Source organism: Balaenoptera borealis (assembly GCF_965194805.1).
Source record: "Balaenoptera borealis genome assembly, chromosome: 6".
Classification (NCBI taxonomy): domain Eukaryota; kingdom Metazoa; phylum Chordata; class Mammalia; order Artiodactyla; family Balaenopteridae; genus Balaenoptera; species Balaenoptera borealis.
Window position 1 is genome coordinate 32,795,422 of NC_138863.1, and position 22,567 is coordinate 32,817,988.

The window sequence follows — 22,567 nt, forward strand, 5'->3', positions numbered from 1 at the left end:
CTGAAATAAAACCAAAACTGAAGTATATCACAGTCAAGGAAAATAGACATCATACTTATAAGAAAATGTTTTGCTTTTGAAGTGCTTTTTAAGTATTTTATATTTGTTTATGGTTCTTTACATTGTCCTAATAAAATTTATATTTCAAAGGTTTTTCACTCCATTCAAGAGACATGCACTGAACTTCTGAAGATAGTTGAGAAATATCAGCTGAGACTCAATGGTATGAAATCATAGATATCTATCTGACAATTCCCGTTTAAAATAAATATTCATTTGCATTTTTTAAAATGAAAGATTTAATGTAAAAATAGTAGTTTATTGAATTATTTTGTGGACAGTTTCTAATGACAAAAATGAGTATTTACAGTGACCTGTTCTCAAATCCCCCAGTGTCCTCAGTTCATCAAATCCTCTGACAGATTCATTTTGCTGAGTTTAGTTTTCCTTCCCAGAGTCTTAAGTGGATTTGCTTCCATCATTTAAAAGCTCTCTTTCTCAACCCCTACTTGCTCTAGCAGTTGCCATCCCATTCCTCTGCTCCTTCCACAGGGAATTTAGACATAATTATCTGTAGGCACAGTGTCCATTCCTTTCCTTCCACTTTCTCTCATACTCACCCCAGTCAGGTTTTCACCCCCACCACTCCACCAGATTGCTCTTGTCATAGTCATGAAGCAATAAATCCAGGGACCAATTCTCGGTCCGTGTCACATTATTTAACACAGTTGATTATCCGCCCCCTCCTTGAGACACTCTCTTCGCTTGGCTTCCAGGTACCACACGTCCCTGGATTTCTTTTTAAGGGTCATTCCTTCTCGGTATCCTGCCACTGCTGGAATCTCCTCTCTTCTATTTTTTTTTTAATAAATTATTTTATTTTATTTATGGCTGTGTTGGGTCTTCGTTGCTGCCCGCGGGCTTTCTCTAGTTGCGGCGAGCGGGGGCTACTCTTCATAGCGGTGCGTGGCTTCTCATTGAGGTGGCCTAGAGCACGGGCTCTAGGTGCGTGGGCTTCAGTAGTTGTGGCACACAGGCTCAGTAGTTGTGGTGCACGGGCTTAGTTGCTCCGCGGCATGTGGGATCTTCCTGGACCAGGGCTCGAACCCGTGTCCCCTGCATTGGCAGGTGGATTCTTAACCACTGTGCCACCAGGGAAGCCCTCTCCTCTCTTGGCCTCTTCTGGTTGGAACTCAATCTTTGGATCTCTTCTCCTGCCTTAATTACGGTTCCCTACTGGACATGGCCACCTCTCTGATTCTGTAACTTCTCTAATCTCATCTCCTCGTGAGCCATGTTAATCTCCTTCACAGTAGGCATATCTGCATAGTAGGCTCCCAATCTTCTTTAGGTATGTGGTCAAGTGTCATCTTTTTAGTGAGTCCTTCCCTGACCCCCATATCTAAAATGAAATACCCTTCTTTCTCATAAGTCTGTCTACTTAACAATAGAACTTAACAGTATTCAACATTCTGTATATTTTATCTGTTGTTTTTCTTACCACCACTAGAATATGCTGTCCTTAAGGACAGGAATTTGTCTGTTTATTTCTGTGTCTCCTAGCCTAGAAACAATGTCTAGCATACAGTCCATACTTAATACACATTTGCTCAATGAATGGTTTTCTTGTGTAGCTGTGTAAATTGGTCTCAAAATTTTACAATCAAAGTTCATATATTGTCCCATTAAAGCAAGAAATCCATTATAGCATGATAATTTTTTGAGTGCCTGCCATGTGTAAAACTATGTCCTTTTCCCAAGGCAATAGTTGGAGAAACAACTTTTTGTAACAAAATAAGAGACAAGAATAGTGTGTAATTGAATTCAGGATAGTGATACAGACATACCTCTGAATTCTCCTGGAGTGAAAAATAACTGTATATTAGAGTGATTGGTAAAGGCAACTCCATAGATGGGAATTGAGGTAAAACGTAAAAGGTTTATAGATGTTGAATATGTGGGAAGAAAGGGAATTGGAGTCAAGGAATAAGGTTATAAAGAGTGAGAACAGTCTGCATGACAGAAGAGTTTGTAATTGGGACTAGTAGGGTGATACAAGAGCAAAGGAAGATTCGAGTCAGATTGCTAAGGACCTTAAATATTTTACCAAGCAGTAAAAAGCCATTGCAATCATTGGAGCAGGGGAGTCCTGTGACAGAAATAGAAAGGTAAAGAAACATTGGCAAGTTTGTGCATACTGCATTTTGTCCTGGAATCACCAGATCTTTTAGCATGCTGGTGGAGCATTTCAGGGTAAGGAAGAGATATACATATGTAGATTTCATCATGTACTTTCTCTTCAAGATTGTGTATGACTGTGTGATTTCTTGAATACTGTTTTATTAATAGATCTTCTGTTGAGACTAACATCGGACAATTGCAGTAGATTCCTCCGGCACTATAAAGCTTTACGAGAATAACTTGGCTGGGGAAGAACACATAGGAGTAGGGTCTCTGTAGGTTTTGGCAGCAGGTCCCAACACAGAATTAGCACAGATTCAGCTTCATCGCCTCCCCTTTCTGCATTGATAGGGATGAGGCTCAATGATGGTTCATGTTCAATTGATATTTGTTAATGAGGTAGTCCAAGTTCTCAGAGAGCTTTCTGGATCATCTACAAGTTAATATTTTTTTTCTAGTAGTTTTCATTGAGGTATATTTTATGAAGTTCTGATTCAAAGGAAATGTGTAATCTGTACATCTTTGAAGTAATGAGAATATTAAATTAACCAGATTCCTCAAATCCAATCCACTCTTAATCAGGTTAATTGTTCATAAAACAGCACACGGTTTTATTAAAGATGATACTACAGAATGTGTAGACACCCTCTCCCAAACACCATCGTGCTCTCCTAGGACCTCCCTTGTAGGCACTACAGGGAGGACCAGGCGGGGGTGCAGCTAGCAAGTGAGAAGGCCTGAGTTCCCCTGCTGCCTCAGAGGTATTAAAAGGGACTTCCCTTTCAGTTTTTAACTTCAGTTTTTCCATCAGTAAACTAGGGTGAAATTAAGCATGACATTTGTCATGTTTTTCACTTTTTTTTATAGAATTCTTTTTTAATTTATTAATTAGTTGTTTTTTGGCTGCATTGGCTCTTTGTTGCTGCGCACGGGCTTCCTCTAGTTGCGGCAAGTGGGAGGTACTCTTCGTTGCAGTGCACGGGCTTCTCATTGCAGTGACTTCTCTTGTTGTGGAGCACAGGCTCTGGGAACGCGGACTTCAGTAGTTGTGGCATGCAGGCTTCAGTAGTTGTGGCACATGGGCTCAGTAGTTGTGGCTCGCAGGCTCTAGAATGCAGGCTCAGTAGTTGTGGCTCGCAGGCTCTAGAACGCAGGCTCAGTAGTTGTGGTGCACAGGTTTAGTTGCTCTGCAGCATGTGGGATCTTCCTGGACCTGGGCTCGAACCCGTGTCCCCTGCGTTGGCAGGTGGATTCTTAACCACTGCGCCACCAGGGAAGTCCTTGTTTTTCACTTTAAGCTCACGATTTGAACACTTTATGGGCTTCCTCACCTGTTTGTCTTATTGCGATTAAAGGGTCATCTTCCACTAGATCAGTGCTTCTAAAACTGTGGTGAAGGGCCATTTTCTGTCTTGTGTTTTACTTTCAATCTGTTATAAACTGACACTTTTGAAAATACAATAAAAATGAATTTTCAGAAAAATGAAATTAAAGAAGACATGCAAAATATAGGCACACTTTTTTATTATTAGACTCAATAGATATAAAACAGTCAAATTGGTAAAAGTTTCTAAATAGTTTCTTAGTTTTGATATTTGTCACAAGCTGGTAGCAAATGGTTCTAGACTGGCCTTGGACCATGGACCACACTTTGAGTACTATTGTACTACATGACAACTTTAAGGGTTTTAGGAGCGAAATCGTGGACAGTTGTGGGTCTGAGATCCTGAGCATAGGAAAATGAAACCAGGATGGGAGACAAGAATAAGTTAAGTTTAAATAGAAAGCCAGGGGCTTCCCTGGTGGTTCAGTGGTTAAGAATCTGACTGCCAGTGCAGGGGACACGGGTTTGAGCCCTGGTCCAGGAAGATCCCACATGCCGTGGAGCAGCTAAGCCCGTGCACCACAACTACTGAGCCTGTGCTCTCGAGCCCCCAAGCCACAACTACTGAAGCCCGTGTGCCTAGAGCCTGTGCTCCGCAACAAGAGAAGCCACTGCAATGAGAAGCCTGTGCACCACAACTACTGAGCCTGCACTCTCGAGCCCCCAAGCCACAACTACTGAAGCCCGTGTGCCTAGAGTCTGTGCTCCGCAACAAGAGAAGCCACTGCAATGAGAAGCCTGCACACTGCAATGAAGAGTAGCCCCCGCTTGACGCAACTAGAGAAAGCCTGCGCACAGCAACGAAGACCCAATGCAGCCAAAAATAAATAAATAAAATAAATAGATAAATAGAAAACCTCAAATACTTTGTAAGAGGCAATGATCCTAAAATGCATCTCTGCACGTTTGAAAATGCGTCATCTGTGGTTTTGTTTTATTTTATTGTTTTGGAATTTTTTTTTTCACTAAAGATCAGTCTTCCCCGAAGTGAGGTCCATGGAGTCAGTGCATCAAAATCATCTGGAGTGCTTGTTTAAAAAAAAAAAAACAGATCCTCAGACCTGTAAAATCAGAATCTCTGGAGATGAAGCCCAGGAATTTGCATTTTAAAAATAAGTGTCTCTCCTTCCACCCCCATGTAATTCTTATGTATAGAGAATGATTGCTGTGAGAATTTTAGTCGTGTGTGTGTGTGTGTGTGTGTGTGTGTGTGTGTGTGTGTTTTAAACCAATGATGAAATGAAACAATGAACTATACTGTCATTTTTTCCCTAGTTATATCGGAGGAAGAAAACGAACTAGGGCTCTTTTTAAAGTTCCAAGGAGAACGGGATACAACGCAGGCTGGCAAAATGATGGATGCCACTGGCAAGGCACTCTGTTCTTCAGCCAATCAAAGGTTTATCATGGTTTTGCATCATCCTTAAATTTGTAGTCAGTATGACAGTTTTGATGTGTGTAGTTAAATTTGCATATTTGTAAAGGTTTCTCTTCATTCCAGTAGAGGGTTAAAAGAGAAGTATATTGCAGTATATAGTTGTTTTGATGCCTAACTCTTATTTATTTTGAATTTAAAATAATTATTTAAAAATTGACATTCACAGGTTGCTTAATTCCTAGAAATAGACTTTAGGCCTGTACTTAAATTTCTTAAGTGGTTTAATGTAACAGAGGCACAGAATGGCTAAAATTTAAATATATATATATATTTTTTTCACTTTTTGAATATTATACTATCTATGAGGACATTGGAACTTTTCCTCTTTTTAGGCAGAGGAAATTTTGTCTTCTTAATTATATACTTTGCATTCATTATTTTACAACTTTTTAACATAAAGATACCTGCTGCAAAGAATCTCCTACAATTACTAAATAAAGCCAAAATCTTTGCATTTTCTAGAGAAAAATAAAAATAGACTTTATTGGACCTGTAATGACGATATATAACTTAAGTGGCTTTATTCTGAAACACCATATTAGTGCAAAAGTCCACCTTTAAGGAGGTGACAAAGAGAAAGCCAATAAAAGCCCCTCTATTGCCACTAAGTCAAAAGCAGACCAGAGGAGCTGGGTTTGACTTGTGTTTCTTAAATCTTTTTTTCTCTTGTTCTTATCCTCAGCTGCTAAGAATTTTATCCTCATTCCTTCATCTAGCATTTTATCTGCTTTTCTATACCCAGGTTTTCCCTAAATTTGTCAAAAGAAAGGCTTTCTGCTTTTAGGATTATGCTTTATAAATATAGGATCTCTTTACTCAAGGAATTCTTTTCTAAATGGCAGATTTACTTGGCAGATTGTTTATACATGGATAAACATCTAAAATGTTGCAAAAATCATATATTGATATTTCCTAAAACAAGAAAAGGGAGCGAGATAAACACATCTTTATTAACAGTTCAAAGTTAACTGTATGATCCTTATTTGCTTTCTGATTTTCTTAGGCATCTTAATAATTTCCTGTTTATAGACTCATCTTAATAGCAAGTTATGCTTTATGGTTGTTTTTGTTTTATTTTGCTTATGGGACGTACATGCCTCTTATTTTTACCTCTTTGCCATTAGATTGGCTCTGTATACTCCGCTGTCTCGTCTTAAGCAAGAAGTAGCAACATTCAGTGAAAGGGCAGTGTCTGATACCTTGATGACAGTTAATCGGATGGAGCAGGCGCGCACAGAATATAGGGGAGCTCTGCTGTGGATGAAAGACGTATCCCAGGAACTGGACCCAGACACCTTAAAGCAAATGGAAAAGTTCCGAAAAGTATGAAAATACATCCCTTTTTTATGTTTTCTTGAAGCTCTACAGAGTAATTTAATCAAGAGTATAAAACGTTGGACTATTTTTGGAAAATGTGTTATCTTATAAATTCTTGGTTGCTTGGAAATCTTCAGTTAACGTACAAAAGGTTGTCACACTTTTTTTTTTTTTTACTCTTTGAGTGGCATTATAGATCTACCTTTTAAATGTTGCCTGCCTGGACTTTTAGGAGTTGTTTGCAGGAGGAAAACAGTTCATTAGTCAGGAAAAAACCTTAAGTAAAAACTCATGTAAAATGATTATTAATTATAAGTGAAGGTTATCAAATTTTTCATTCTGCCACAGTACATAGTTTGACCACAAACTGTTAAAGCAACGATATGTGTGAACATATATTTTGCTAAGTAAACTCCTTATTATAAATTGTATTCCCTGAATTTTCCATACATGAATAGTAAAATTCACTCACTCCTTCATAAAGTGCCTATAATAAAAATCCATATTTATATTTAGTATTGATGGAGTCTTTTTACTAGCCGTTACAAGTTCTTTGCCTCAGTGATTACTCCAACAGACCTGGGCAGTAGCTGGACACATGGCCTCAGGCAACCTGTTATTCTGTCCCCTTTATAATCCTTGACAATTAGAATACACTCCAAGGGAGTGGTTGCACAACATTGTCAATGCACTAGTGTCACTGAATTGTACAGTTTTAAAACGGTTAAGTATATGTTATGTGAATTTCACCTCAATTAAAAAAAAAAGAATACAATCCACACCTCTCATCTAGACCCAACTAGCCCTGCACAGTCTGATCCCTGGTCCCTCTGCTGCCATGTCTTGTACAGTACTTACTTTCTGTGCTCCAGCCCTTTCTATGCTTGAGGAAGGAATTGGCTCTACCCTATTCCTTCCTGCTCTGCAAACACCTCCCACACCCAGGACTTTTGTCCTTCCTTTTCCCTGGGTCTAGAAGGCTCTCCTCAGGGTCTTAGCAGGGCCCGCTCATCATCTTCCTACCCCAGTTCACACATCACGCATGAACTCACCAAGGGCTTCCCTGACCATCTAATCAAAAGTTGTCACCCATTTCTGTTGCATTTATATATTATCTTTGTGACTTGAGATTATGTTATATATTTATTTTCTTTTTTTCCTGGGCCTCCTCACTCAGGGATGGTGTGGAAGAACATTGTTTGTTCACCACAGCATCCCAGTGCCTGGAACAGTGCCTGGCACATAATAGATAGCTCATAAGTATTTGTCGAATGAATGAATGAGTATATTTAAAGTTGAGTATTCACACTACTTGGTGATAAATGACTCATTTGTAAGAAATATAATAAGCCTGTATTTAAGTTTATAAATATATCTGTATGATTCAGAATTATTATTAATGTTTCTCAACACTTTTACTATGTCCTCTTTTCATTTATTCTTCTACTATTTCTTAGCTAAATATTATCCATCAGTAGTTTTGGATGTTTGTTTTTATTTGGAATCTGTTTGGTTTTTTTTCCTTAACTATGTACTTTCTATCTTTCATCACATAGTTTCTCAGCATAAAGATATCTGCTGGAAAGAATCTCCTACAGTTACTAAAAATAACCAAAATCTTTTCCATTAATTTTGAAATAATACAGGGAAAGGGAATTAGTCTTCTTTATTATAATTTCATGTGTCTGAAAACATGTATCATAAACCTGTGTGGTATATTTATTTCTGTATTATAAGCAATAATAATTAACACTTTTGTGGTTGCAGGTACAGATCCAAGTGAGAAATAGCAAAGCTTCTTTTGACAAGTTAAAGATGGATGTTTGTCAGAAAGTGGATTTACTTGGAGCTAGTCGCTGCAATATGTTGTCTCATTCACTCGCTACCTACCAGGTACCCACCTCCATGGTCAGCATGTCCTTGCAGTAAAGATGAGTGGTGAGATTCCTTTTTAAAAGTTGTCTAAAGGGTGCAAAAAAACTGTATAATTGATCAGATTCCTTTGACCTTGCTGAAATTGACTTATTGAGTTATGAAATTCAGAATCATGAATGGAAAAGACTTTTCCAGTCTTTTCAGACTGGAAAAGACCTTAGGGTCTTTCTTTGCCTACTCCCATAGCTTCACATTATTCCCTTTGGTATCCTAGGAGAGACAGACAGACACTTTACGGACTGTCTAGGGTTGAGGAGGGGAATGTGGAGAGGAGGCAGGATTCAAGGCCTATTAGCCTCGGTTCATTCAGAGCTACTCTATTTTAAACTAGTTCTACATACAGTTTCATTTGAAGCAAATATGCTGTGGCCCCGGACTGCGGAGCCTGCTCTCTGGAGCCCGTGAGCCACAACTACTGAGCCCAAATGCCAGAGCTACTGAAGCCTACATGCCTAGAGCCCAGAGCAACACTTTTCTATCATTTTTATGGATGAGGAAAGCGAGAATTAAATGAGAATTAAATGGCAATGTTGGGCTTAGAAACTTAAGTTTTCTAATTCTAGGTCTTGTGTTCTTTTCATTCTGCCAAACTGCCATTCCACACCACTTTAATCTCAGAAGTCTCATTTGTGCTTACTTTATTCCAAATCATACATAAATAGCATACAATGAGTAAGTTAGATATTAACAGGTAGCAGTTACTGATTTTATCAGGTATTTGTAAATGGCAAAATAGGAGAATACGTTTTTTTACATGAGAAAACAATAACAAACGAAAGGAAATGGATATTCGCTGCTGCTTTTAGGGAATCTGCCTAATTCAGTTCAGCACTGTGGAATTCAAGAAATCAAGAGAGGATGCACTTGAAAATAAAAGTATGTGACAGGACTTCCCCGGTGGCCCAGTGGTTAAGACTCCGTGCTTCCACTGCAGGGAGAATTACTTGAGTTAGCTTGATAACACATTTTTTTGACAAGTCTTTCTTGAACTCTAAATGAAAGTCCAAATTTAGTGGTACAAATTATTTTACTCCAATTAATAAAGGTTTGTATTATATGCTTACCAACATAAAGATTTATACATATACTTCTAATGCAAATACGATATTTTGGTGCTTTTACCATTTTTCTTTTTGATTCCTCAGACAGTGTTCTAATCTGCCAGTTTCATTCTCTCGGCTGCAATTACTCTCTAGCTGGCTCCAGTGTACATTTCAGTGCTGTATACAGATAGGCACACATACATGCAGATACAATGCCAATTCTTATGGAGAATTACTGTTTACAGTGCTTGCTGTTTCCCCAAACTTGGAAATTGATTTTAGTTCCTACTTCTTCTTATTTGACAACTATTCATCTACTATAGTGAGGAAAAATAGCACTGAAAAAAGAGGAGAGGAAGGAGAACTGTAGTGTCACCTTTTCTTTTTCTGCAGAGGACACTGCTTGGATTCTGGGAGAAAACAGCTCGAATGATGTCCCAAATCCATGGGACCTGTATTGGCTTTCATCCATATGATTTTGTAGCTCTCAAGGTACATTTCTTTCAATGGTCTTTTCTTAGATTTATTACACTTCATTTGGATAATAACTTTGAAACTACATTTTGCTAAGCCTAATTTCAACTTTACAAATTCTGGGAAACATTTTTCTACACTCTTTCAGCCATTTTTCTGAAGTTCCCTGATTCCAGATTCTACCAGCAGCACTAAGCAAATACATGGAAATACTGCTGGTGGGCTCAAGATATTAGTAGGGTGGGGGGAAGGGGGAATAAAAGAAAGAGAAAGTGAAAAGAAAATTAAAATACAAAAGAGAGAAAAGGTTATGGAAAGGAAAAACTTAAGAGGAACAAGTGATGGAAAGTGGTAATGTGTTTTCAAAAATGACCACATTACCCACCTGACAATTTTAGGAGTTAAAAATCTCCTTGCTTTACTTTTACACTCATGTCATAGATGTGATTCATGATACAAAAATTATGCCAGTTTTGGTCATTATGTATGTGTGGTTGCCTCTGAAGAGACTACTGTATTAGGTCAGCTCTTTCTGTAACACCTACGTGAAAATGTACCCTTCCTGTCAACCTTCTGTGCATATGGCTTATCCAGCAGAGAAGCACTGTGTTAATCATTTCTTCCGTTCTGGTAAGCTAGGTTTCAGTACCTTTGAACTTATCATTCTGCTTTATTTTCAGTAGAGCTTGAAAATGTTGAGTGTGCCTAAGTTGGATGTGATATCTGTGATGGGTTCATATCCTGCAACTGTATATTACACGGGCTTAGTATGGATTTTTAAGTCAGGTTCTGACATAGCATCTTCTGTTTTTGGTAGATGCCCTTGAATTCGTTTTATGTTGTTGTGTATGTGTTTTGTTTTTTACTTTTTCTATGTTAATGCTTTACTGTATAGCATACTGTGTATTTAGGGAAATTTAATATCCAATTTCTGCTCAGACTTGAAGTTGAAAATCTTTAGTTGTATTTAGAACGTTGCAGTACCGGCTGGCGACACAGTGTAAGTCTTCCTTTTCTTTGGCATATCACAGAGTGGTGAACCCTGTGGCTGGCCCATGGTGTGCGTAGTGGCTACAGGCTGCCAGGAGACAAAGGACACAGGGCTTGGGTCAAATTACATCAGCATACATCTCCCATATCTCACACTTTCTACTTCATAACTCTTCCTATTTTATATTGTTCTTTAGAATTTTTGTTCTCATTTTCGTTTGCGCAAAGAGAGCAACAGATTCTTTGCATCTACTTAACATTGAATTTCTTACCCTTAGCAACTACAAGACACTCCAGTCAAGCTTACTGAAGAGCACAAGGAAGAACGAATAGAAGGCAGTTCTCTCCCGGAAAACCTCAATAAGTAAGCAGACAAAAGTTATAAATCATGTTATGGAAGTTCTGGATACCATTACCATTGTACCATATATTTGGAAAGAGTTGCTTCTTCTTTGGTTTACCGAATACTTATTTCTCTGTCATTTTTCCTATTAACGTTAAACATTTGTTTTGAAACCTACCACCCCCCTCCCCCATTTTTAACATGGCAGGCAAAGTTGATGATAGGAATACAGAACAGTTTGGGTGATAAACCCAAATTCTATAGTGTGGGAGACTGAGCCTTGTATTAAGAGTCTCTACCTAGTGAATCCCAGAAGGGGCAGCTTGAAAAAGAAAGGGACAGGTGCCAGCAGCTGTGAGACAGAAGCTATGGAAAATCTGTCTCGAAAACAACACAGATAGGACTGGGATTGGTTACCTGAAAATGGAGGCTCTTGCTGTGCACATCTTTCATGTTGCCTCTTTCCTTCCCTTTAATTACATTTTACCTTTGTTTTCCTTTCAGAACTGCCACTTGTCATTTTAACCAGACTGCACTGAGTATAATAGCGAACCCAGAAATAGGCCCAAACAATGACAACCATATATTGTTGAGTGGAAGGGGATCTGAAATATAAGTATTTCACCCTTTTCTCTAGGGGGAAATACAAATGTTTTTACTAACTTAGATATATAAATGTTTTAGTATGTAGATTACACAATCAAATGTATAGATATGAATTAAATGTATTAACTTCATTATACATTGACATTTAAAATTGTACATTAATTATATTAAATTGGTAAATATTTCCATTATCACATTTTATGAAAGTTTTATTCAGAATCTTCTCATACATCTTCAGCATTATGAAAGCTACCTTTTTAAAAAAAATTTTTATTTATTTATTTTATTTTTGGCTGCATTGGGTCTTCGTTGCTGCGCACAGGCTTTCTCTAGCTGCATCGAGTGGGGGCTACTCTTTGTTGCGGTGTGCGAGCTTCTCATTGCGGTGGCTTCTCTTGTTGTGGATCACGGGCTTTAGGCATGCGGGCTTCAGTAGTTGTGGCTCGGAGGCTCTAGAGCACAGGCTCAGTAGTTGTGGTGCACGGGCTTAGTTGCTCCTCGGCATGTGGGATCTTCCTAGACCAGGGATCGAACCTGTGCCCCCTGCATTGGCAGGCGAATTCTTAACCACTGCGCCGCCAGGGAAGTCCGAAAGCTACCTTTTGAGTTAACTAACAGATTCCAAAGCACTTCACCTTCTCTTCCATTCAGAGTGTTTAAAACACCATCTATGTATTCTGTCGTTGGAAATTTCATCCCAAATCAAAGTATCTGTTTGCTCTGTAGGCTTATTTTTGTAGTATTTGCAAATAAATGCTATATTGCTTTTTAAGTGTCTTTAAACTCTTTTTTTTTAATTAATTTATTTATTTATGGCTGCGTTGAGTCTTTGTTGCTGTGCACAGGCTTTCTCTAGTTGTGGTGAATGGGGGCTACTCTTCACTGCAGTGCGTGGGCTTCTCATTGCGGTGGCTTCTCTTGCTGAGGAGCACAGGCTCTAGGCACACGGGCTTCAGTAGTTGTGGCACACAGGCTTAGTTGCTCTGCGGCATGTGGGATCTTCCCGGACCAGGGCTCGAACCCGTGTCCCCTGCATTGGCAGGCGGATTCTTAACCACTGTGCCACCAGGGAAGTCCCAAAAGACTTATTTTAAAAAACCCTCCAATACTAGAGTTGTGAGGTTATACCCCAGGAATAATAACTAAATCTGGTTCAATTTCTTTATCTCATTTTTTTATTATTATACCAGATGGATGATATAAATTTCCAAAATTAATATTGGTTTGGAATGTTTTAGGCAAATGTGCCTTCTTTTGTAAACATCACTTTGTTGTTCAAAATACAGTATTCCATTTTTTCTACAATTCTTCATTCCCTCTAGTTCCCAAGTATTCTTGAGCAAAACCTTTTTTTTTTATACATCTTTATTGGAGTATAATTGCTTCACAATGCTGTGTTAGTTTCTGTTGTACAACAAAGTAAATCAGCCATATGCATACATATATCCCCATATCCCCTCCCTCTTGAGCTTCCCTCCCACACTCCCTATCCCACCCCTCTAGGTCTTTGCAAAGCACGGAGCTGATCTCCCTGTGCTATGTTGCTGCTTCCCACTAGCTAGCTATTTTACATTTGGTAGGGTATATATGTCAATGCTATTCTCACTTTGCCCCAGCTTCCCTCCCCACCCCCGTGTCCTCAAGTCCATTCTCTGTGTCTGCGTCTTTATTCCTGCCCTGCTGCTAGGTTCATCAGTACCATTTTTTTTAGATTCCATACATATGCATTAGCATATGGTATGTGTTTTTCTCTTTCTGACTTACTTCACTCTGTATGACAGACCCTAGGTCCATCCACCTCACTACAAATAACTCAATTTCATTTCTTTTTATGGCTGAGTAATATTCCATTGTATATATGTGCCACATCTTCTTTATCCATTCGTCTGTTGTTGGACACTTAGGTTGCTTCCATGTCCTGGCTATTGTAAATAGTGCTGCAGTGAACATTGTGGTACGTGTCTCTTTTTGAATTATGGTTTTCTCAGGGTATATGCCCAGTAGTGGGATGAGCAAAAAACCTTTTAATGCTTGAAAACTAAACTTCATACTTGATGGCATTGGTGACAGATGTTCTCTGTGGTATAGTATTTAGCACAGCGTTTACCATGCTGAACGTGGTGCTTAGTGCTTCATCAATACTCAGTAAATATACATTGAAAGAATAAGAGGTGAAGGATTATTTTTACAGTCTGTGTAGCTCTAGAGAAGATTTGTCTCAGATTTTAGGAGATCTACCAGACAACTATTTTATATGTCTCCTCAGTTAAAAAAAAATTTTTTTAAGCCACATAAAACTGTTTGTAGAGTATGAGTCCCAAATGTATTTTAACCAAAATCTTTGGATTTTTTTGTCTTTACTTTAGGTTAGTTTTGTCAGATGAGGAAGTGAGCTTGGGAAGTGAACCAGGTAAGATGGTAAATTCATTAAAATGTGAAATGATCACATTTAAATGTCGAAACAGTTTATTACAGCCTTTGGGGATTGTGTTAATATCCATTCAATTAAAAAATGTTAAGTCCCTTTATAAGTCTCTCTGTACAAACTTGAGTTCGCCTTTTTTCCCAGCTTTATTGAGGAGCTGTAATTGACATGTAACACTGTAAGTTTAAGGTGCACAGTGTGATGATTTGGTATATGTTAGTATTGCAAAATGATTTTCACCATAAGATTAGTTAACACATCTATCATCTCACATAGTTACCATATTTATCTTGGGCATAAGAACATTTAAGATTTACTCTCTTAGCAATTGTTTTTAACTATAGTTACATGCTATATGTTAGATCCCCAGAACTTACTCATCTTATAACTGGAAGGTTGTACCCTTTGGCCAATCTCCCCATTTTCCGCATCCCCCAGGCCCTAGCAACCACCAGTCTACTCTCTGTCTCTAGGAGTTCGGCTTTTTTAGATCTCACATTTAAGTGAGGTCATGGTGTCTTCCTCTGTCTGACTTATTTCACTTAACATAATGCCCTCTTGAACAGCAATGAACCAGTGCAGCAATGAACATGAGGGTGCAGATACCACTTCGAGATAGTGATTTCATTTCCTTTGTATATAAACCCTGAAGTGGAATTGCTGGATCATATAGTAGTTCTATTTTTAATTTTTTGAAGAACCTCCATACTGTTTTTCATAATGGCTATACCAATTTAGACATTCCCACCAACAGTACACAAGGCTTCCTTTTTCTCCACATCACCACCAGCATTTATCTCCTGTCTTTTTTATAACAGCCATTCTAACAGGCATAAGGTGATATTTCATTGTGGTTTTGATTTGTATTTGATTTCATTAGTACTGTTGAGCACCATTTCGTGTCCCTATTGGCCATTTATATGTCTTTGGTTGGAAAAATGTCTACTTTGCCCATTTTAAAAATCAGATTATTGTTGTTGGTTTTTTTAATATTGAGTTGTATTAGTGCATTATATATTTTAGATATGAACCCCTTATCACATCTATGGTGTGCAGATATTCTACCTATTCTGCAGATTGCCTTTTCATTTTCTTGATCTTTTTTTTTTTTCCCCAGAGATTTTTAGTTTGATGTAGTCCCACTTGTTTATTTTTGCTTTTGTGTCTTGAGCTTTTTGTGTCATATACCAAAAATCATTGCCAAGACCAGCGTCAAGGAGTTTTTTCTCTGTTTTTTATTCTAGGAATTTTACAGATTCAGATTATTACATTTAAGTCTTTAATCCATTTTGAGTTAATTTTTGTGAGTGGTGTAAGATAAGAGTTTAATTTCATTCTTTTGCATGTGAATATCCAGTAAGTGTAGCTACCCCTGCTCTCTTTTGCATTCCATTTGCATGGAATATGTTTTTCTATCCCTCCACTCTCAGTCTTTGTGTATGTATCCTTAAAGCTAAAGTGAGTCTCTTGTAGGCAGCATGGATCTTGTTTTTTTTAATCCGTTCAGCGGGTAAAATGTCTTTTGATTGGAGAATTTAATCCATTTACATTTAATTATTGATAAGTAAGGATTTACTAATGCCATTTTGTTCATTGTTTTCTGACTGTTTTGTAGTTCCTTTGTTCCCTTATTCCTTTCTTGCTATCTTCCTTTGTGACTTGATGACTTTTTGTGGTGGTATGCTTTGATTCTTTTATCTTAACTTTTTATGTACCTATTACAGGGTTTTTTTGGTGATTACCATGAGGCTTATAATAAAATGTCTTATATTTATAACATTATTTTAGGCTGATAACAATTTAATTTGATAGCATACAGAAACTCTATACTTCTACTCCTCCCCTCACATTTTAGGTTATTGATGTTACAGTTTACATGTCTTTTACATTGTGTGTCCAGTAACAAATTATTATAGTTATTTTTAATATGTTTGTTTTTTAAATTTTAAACTGGAATTGAAAGTGATTTATGCACCACTGTTACAACATTACAGAATCTGACTATGACTATATATTTACCTTTACTGATGAGTTGTACACATTCATGCATTTTTACAAGGTTAATTTGCATCCTTTTATTTCAGCTTGTAAAATGCCCTTTAGCATTTCTTGTAAGGCAGGTCTAGTGGTAATGAACTTTCTCAGCTTTTGTTTGTTTGAGAAAGTCTTTATCAGGTCTTCACTTCTGAAGCACAGCTTTGCTGATACAGTATTCTTCATTGACAGTTTTTTTTTTTTTCCAATATTTTGGATATATCATCCCACTCTCTCCTGGCCTGCAAAGTTTCTCCAGAGAAATCTGCTTATGGTTTTATAGGGTTTCCCTTGAATGTGACAAGTCACTTTTCTCTTGCTGCTTTCAAAATTCTGTCATTGACTTTAGACAGTTTAACTATAATGGGTCACGGTCTCTGGTTGGGTGAACTTGCTGCCCCTGCTCTCAGGTGGTGGAGGTGGTCAGGCTACTTGCCGGGCTCTGTGTTCAAGCAGTTCTGCTGGCTGGGCTCTGTGGTCAGGTGGTGCTGTGCTCTAGGGTCAGACAGTGTTACTAGCTGGGCTCTGCAATCACCTCCAGTCAGGCAGGGTCACTGGCTGTGCTCCCTCACCAGATGCTGCTGCTGCCTGGCCTCTGCATGCAGGTGGGGCTGCAGCAGGGCTTCACGATCTGATGCAGCCTCAGCCCGTACTTTGCGATCAGGCAGAGCCACAGGCTGAGTTTCATAATTGGGCAGGACTATCGCTGTGCTCGGCTTTTGGGCAAGGTCGCTGGCCAGACTTCCTGGTAGGGTGGGGCCTCATACTGTACCCCACAGTTGGGGGGTGTCATTGACTGGGCTCCCTGCCTAAGTGAGACTGCAGGATGTGCCCAGCAACTGGGCATGGACGTAGGCTGGGCTCTGCTGCCAGGCAGGGCTATAGACTCGGGTATGCTGCTGGGCAGTACTGTGAGCTGGGCTGGGAGGGACCCCAGGGTCCCTTTTAGGGCATCCTGGTCAGGTGGGCTGGGGCCATGCTCCCCTGTTGGGTGGGGCTGCTGACTTGCTTCCCTGCCTGGGCAGGCAGTAGGATATGCTCTGCAGCTGCCCCGGGTCTCAGTCCAGGCTTCCTGGTCAGGCAGAACTGGAGGCTCTGCTCAGCAATGAGTTAGCTTTCAAGCAGTACCTAATTAGAGGGTCCAGTTGTCTTCTTTAGGGAATTCTGGTCTTCTCTAAGATAGGTGCTTTTAGTGTAGATATTCATTTCACAGGGTTGTATGATTGTTTCAAAATTATCCTCATATTTAAATTCGTGTTCTTATTTTTTTTTCGTGTTCTTATTTTTAAATAAATATATATTATATGTACAGTCAACATATATATGAATTACTCTAGCTTTGGAGCCAGAAAAATCTGGGTTTGAATGCTGGCTTTTTTTTAAAAACAAGTCATTTATGCCTCTTTCATTTTTCTTATCTGAAAAATGAGTCATACACTCCTGCCTTGCAGGACATTAGGGCTAGATATATTTATCATCTATATAGCACACAGTAGGTGTCCAATAAATGTGATAGGTATTTTTAAGTATACACATAAATACAGACCATATTGATAAAAGAAACTAAGAAGCTATAATAATCATGAGCTCATATATCTAACATACCTTCAGACTTACGTTCCAAAGGTTAGCTAATTTTGCATGCATAATCCTGTACCTAAGTAGAGAACATTTTTTTAACAGTCATAAATGAAATATAATGGACATTGTTGTAGTTTCACTATCCATCTATAGTATTATTTTGTCTTTTAAAGCCTGCTGTATCAGCAGTTATATCCCTTTTTTTATTGAAGTATAGTTTATGTACAATATTATATGTTACAGTGTACAGCATAGTGATTCACAATTTTTAAAGGTTGTGCTCCGTTTATATTGGGTTGGCCAAAAAGTTCTTTTGGGGTTTTCCATAACATCTTATGGAAAAACCCAAATGAACTTTTTGGCCAACCCACCAATTATTATAAAATATTGGTTATATTCTGTGTGTTATACAATATATCCTTATAGCTTATTTTATATGTAATAGTTTGTACCTTTTAATCTCATACCCCAAAATTGCACTTCCCTCTTCCCTCTCCCTACTGGTAACTACTAGTTGGTTCTCTGTATCTGTGTGCCTGGGGTTTTTTTGTTATGTTCACTAGTTTGTTGTATTTTTTAGATTCCACATATAAGTGACATCATAGTATTTGTCTTTCTCTGTCTGACTTATTTCACTTAGCATGATACCCTCCAAGTCCATCCACATTGCTGCCAATGGCAAAAATAAACTCAAAATGGATTAAAGACCTAAATGTAAGGCTGGAAACCATAAAAGTCCTAGAGGAAAACATATGCAGAACACTCTTTGACATAAATCATAGCAATATTTTTTTGGATTCATCTCCTAAAGCAAGGGAAATAAAAGCAAAAATAAACGCATGGGACCTAATCAAACTTAAAAGCTTTTGCACAGCAAAGGAAACCATCAACAAAATGAAAAGGCAACCTATGCAATAGGAGAAGCAATTTGCAAATGATGTGACTGATAAGGGGTTGTTATCCAAAATACATAAACAGCTCATACAACTCAACATCAAAAAAACAACCTAATTAAAAAATGGGCAGAAGACCTGAATAGACATCTTTCCAAAGAAGACATACAGATGGCCAACAGGAACATGAAAATATGCTCAGCATTGTTAATCATCAGAAAAATGCAAATTAAAACCATAATGAGGTATCACCTCACACCTGTCAGAATGGCTATCATCAAAAAGACCACAAGTAACAAATGTTGGTGAGAATATGGAGAAAAGGGAACCTTTGTACACTGCTGGTGGGAATGTAAATTGGTGCAGCCACTGTGGAAAAAAGTATAGAGGTTTCTCCAAAAACTAAAAATAAGACTGCCATATGACCCAGCAATTCCACTCCTGGGTATGTATGCAAAAAAAACCCCAAAACAGTTATTCAAAAAGATACATGCATTTCAATGTTCATAGCAGCATTACTTACAATTGCCAGGATGTGGAAGCAACCTAAATGTCCATCAATAGATGAATGGATAAAGAAGATATAGTGTATATGTACTCAGTCATAAAAAAATAATGAAAATTTGCCATTTGCAACAACATGGATGGACTTGGAGGGTATTCTGCTAAGTGAAATAAGTCAGAGAAAGACAAATACTGTATGATGTCACTTATATGTGGAATCTAAAAAATACAACACACTAGTGAACATAACAAAAAAACCCCAGGCACACAGATATAGAGAACCAACTAGTAGTTACCAGTGGGGAGAAGGAGGAGGGGAGGGGAAAAATAGGGCTAAAGGATTAAGAGGTACAAATTACTGTGTATAAAATAAATAAGCTACAAGTATATATTGTACAACACAGGGAATATAGTCAACATTTTATAATAATTATAAATGGAGCATAACCTTTAAAAATTATGAACCACTATGTTGTACACTTGTAACATATAATATTGTACATCAACTATATTGCAATAAAATTCTTTTTTAATTAAAAATGGTCCTAATAATAGTTGAAGATGTAAAAATCTTGGATTTTGCTTTTTTGTCATTCTTTTTTTTTTGCCACACTGCATGGCATGAGGAATCTTAGTTCCCCAACCAGGGATCAAACCCTGGCCCCGGCAGTGAAAATGCCAAGTCCTAACTCCTGGTCCACCAGGGAATTCCCTATCTTGGATTTTTTTTTTTTTTTTGGTATCTGTCTATACTGGGTTGCAAATTAGGTAGAGATGTGGGAAACAGACTCTAAGAAAACTGGCTCCTAGTGTAGTAATAGGGCATAATTTATCTCAATATAGGCCCAAAACTTAGAGATAATTTTTAAAAAAAATAATGTTTGCCTATGGGTTTTTTGTATGTTTGATTTTTTAATGTTAAACATTAAACATTAAAAAAAATGCTGTCTTTTAAGTACATGTGTTTGATCTTTCCCTTCATATGAAATCACTACTGTAAACGAGAAATGTGGAGATGCCGCTCACAGCTATGCACAGCTCTTCAAAGAACAAAGCAGCCTTTGAATTAACATACGTACAACATACCCTGTTAGGAACACAGATTTGAGCCAGGCTGTCTGGTTTGAACCTGAGCTCCACTGTTAATTAATTGTGTGACTTTGAGCAAGTTACTCGACTTCTTGCCTTACTAGTGCCTCATCTGCGAGGTGGGGATGCCTTGGTCATGGCACCACCCGGCAGGGTTTTTATGAGGATCACCATGGTAACGTGCACCAAGCCCTGAGAAAAGCGCCAGGCACTCAGCAAGCTCTGTAGCCACATTAGCTGTTACTAGTTTCCAGGTCCCCACACCTTGCAGTATAGGATATGGAAGTTTGGCACAAAAATTGCATCAACTTCACAGTTTTGCCAAGTGTCAGCTCGTCTTAGAGCATCTGTCCAGGGCCTGTGCTAGGACCAGGGAACACAGAGATGACCAGCTCCACTCCTCCACCAGGAAATCCTGAGTCTGATACAGGCATGAGCAAATAAACCAGTAGAAGGCAGCATGGGTAATATTACACATGTGTTATTAACTTGAAAAATTATAATCCTCAAGGAATAACCTCAAGTAATAATGTATTGTTCAGTGTATTTGTTTTCTATTGCTATGTAATAAATTATCACAGATTTGAAAAACACAACATATCCAATCATTTATTCGTTCATTCAACATAAAATGAATATCTGTTGTGTCAGAGACGTGGAGAGCAGGCAGAACAAAATGTAGTTGACCCTTGAACAACGCAGGGGTTAGGGACACCACCCGCCTCCCCACCCCTACCCCTCTCGCCCCCTTGCAGTCGAAAACCCACATGTAACTGTTGACTCTACCAAAATTTAGCTACTAATAGCCTACTGTTGAATGGAAGCCTCACTGATAACAATCAATTAACACATATTTTGTATGTTATATGTATTGTATACTGTATTCTTACAATAAAGCTAGAGAAAAGAGAAAGTTATTAAGAAAATTACAAGGAAGAGACTTCCCTGGTGGAGCAGTGGTTAAGAATCCGCCTGCCAATGCAGGGGACACGGGTTCGAGCCCTGGTCCAGGAAGATCCCACGTGCCACGGAGCAACTAAGCCCGTGTGCCACAACTACTGAGCCCTCATGCTGCAACTACTGAAGCCTGCGCGCCTAGAGCCCATGCTCCACAACAAGAGAAGCCACCGCAATGAGAAGCCCGTGCACCGCAACAAAGGGTAGCCCCCGCTCGCTGCCACTAGCGAAAGCCCGCAAGCAGCAATGAAGACCCAATGCAGCCAAAAATAAATAAAAATTTTAAAAAAAGAAAATTATAAGGAAGATAAAATACCTTTACAGACTGCGCTGTATTTATGAATACCGTACATTTACATTGTTTACAAGATGAATCATCTATCAGTACCTACATCAATATTGTCTTACATAATATAAAACACTGTAGATATTATATGTATTACTAACACTAGACATCAAAAATAAAAAGATAATGTGAAAAAGAAATTCATATTTATTTACAGGTGTAACGATTCATGCGTCTGTAACAAAGAAGCAGCAATACGATTGCATTATGGTAGCCTAGTGTAACTGCTAGACTGTTTGGATGCCTTCGGTGTTAACTCAGGGGCTCTGGATGGCCAGGGGCATTGTCCAATTTCAAAAGAACTTTAGAATTCAGTCCCTTCCTGGCAAGGAACTTCCTGACTTCAGGGACAAAGCATCGATGAAACCGATTCAGAAAAAGGGTTTTCATGGTCCATTCCTTCTTGTTGTACAACCAGAAGACTGGCAGCTGGTGTTTACCTTTTCCCTTCAAGGCTTGGGGGTTAGCAGCTTTGTAGATGAGGGCAGTCCTGATCATGCACCTGACTGCATTTGCACAAAACAGAAGAGTTAGCCTGTCCCTTCCTGCCTTAAGTCCTGGTGCTCACTCCTCTTCCTTATTAATAAATGTCACTAGTGGCATTTTTTTGGCCAGAATAGGACAGTTTTGTCTGTATTAAAAACCTGTTCAGGCAGATATCCTTTCATATCAATGATTTTCTTAATGTCATCTAGGAACTCATCTGTATCTTTTTCAACACAGTTTCTCCTGTTATCTTGACCTTTTTTAAGCCAAACCTCTTTTTAAAATTATCAAACCATCCTTTACTGTCATTGAATTCTCCAGCATTAGATCCGTCACCTTCCTTTGGCTTTAGATTGTCATATAATGACTGCTTTTTCTCAAATCATATTAGTCTATAGGTATGCCTTTTTTTTTTTTTTAATTATTTATTTATTTATTTATTTATTTATGGCTGTGTTGGGTCTTCGTTTCTGTGCGAGGGCTTTCTCTAGTTGCGGCAAGTGGGGGCCACTCTTCATCGCGGTGTGCGGGTGTCTCACTA

The 22,567-nt window shown here is 38.4% G+C and overlaps 1 protein-coding gene across 1 annotated transcript in view; it reads left to right on the top strand.

Annotated features, from left to right (window-relative positions):
* ICA1L (islet cell autoantigen 1 like) overlaps positions 1–22,567 on the top strand; it is a 74,214-nt gene that overhangs the window by 30,956 nt on the left and 20,691 nt on the right. The window contains exons 3-9 of the mRNA XM_082397142.1: positions 151–223; positions 4,841–4,964; positions 6,128–6,326; positions 8,088–8,213; positions 9,692–9,790; positions 11,041–11,126; positions 14,078–14,121. Coding sequence (XP_082253268.1) covers positions 151–223; positions 4,841–4,964; positions 6,128–6,326; positions 8,088–8,213; positions 9,692–9,790; positions 11,041–11,126; positions 14,078–14,121 — 751 coding nt within the window. The remainder of the gene's footprint in view (positions 1–150; positions 224–4,840; positions 4,965–6,127; positions 6,327–8,087; positions 8,214–9,691; positions 9,791–11,040; positions 11,127–14,077; positions 14,122–22,567) is intronic.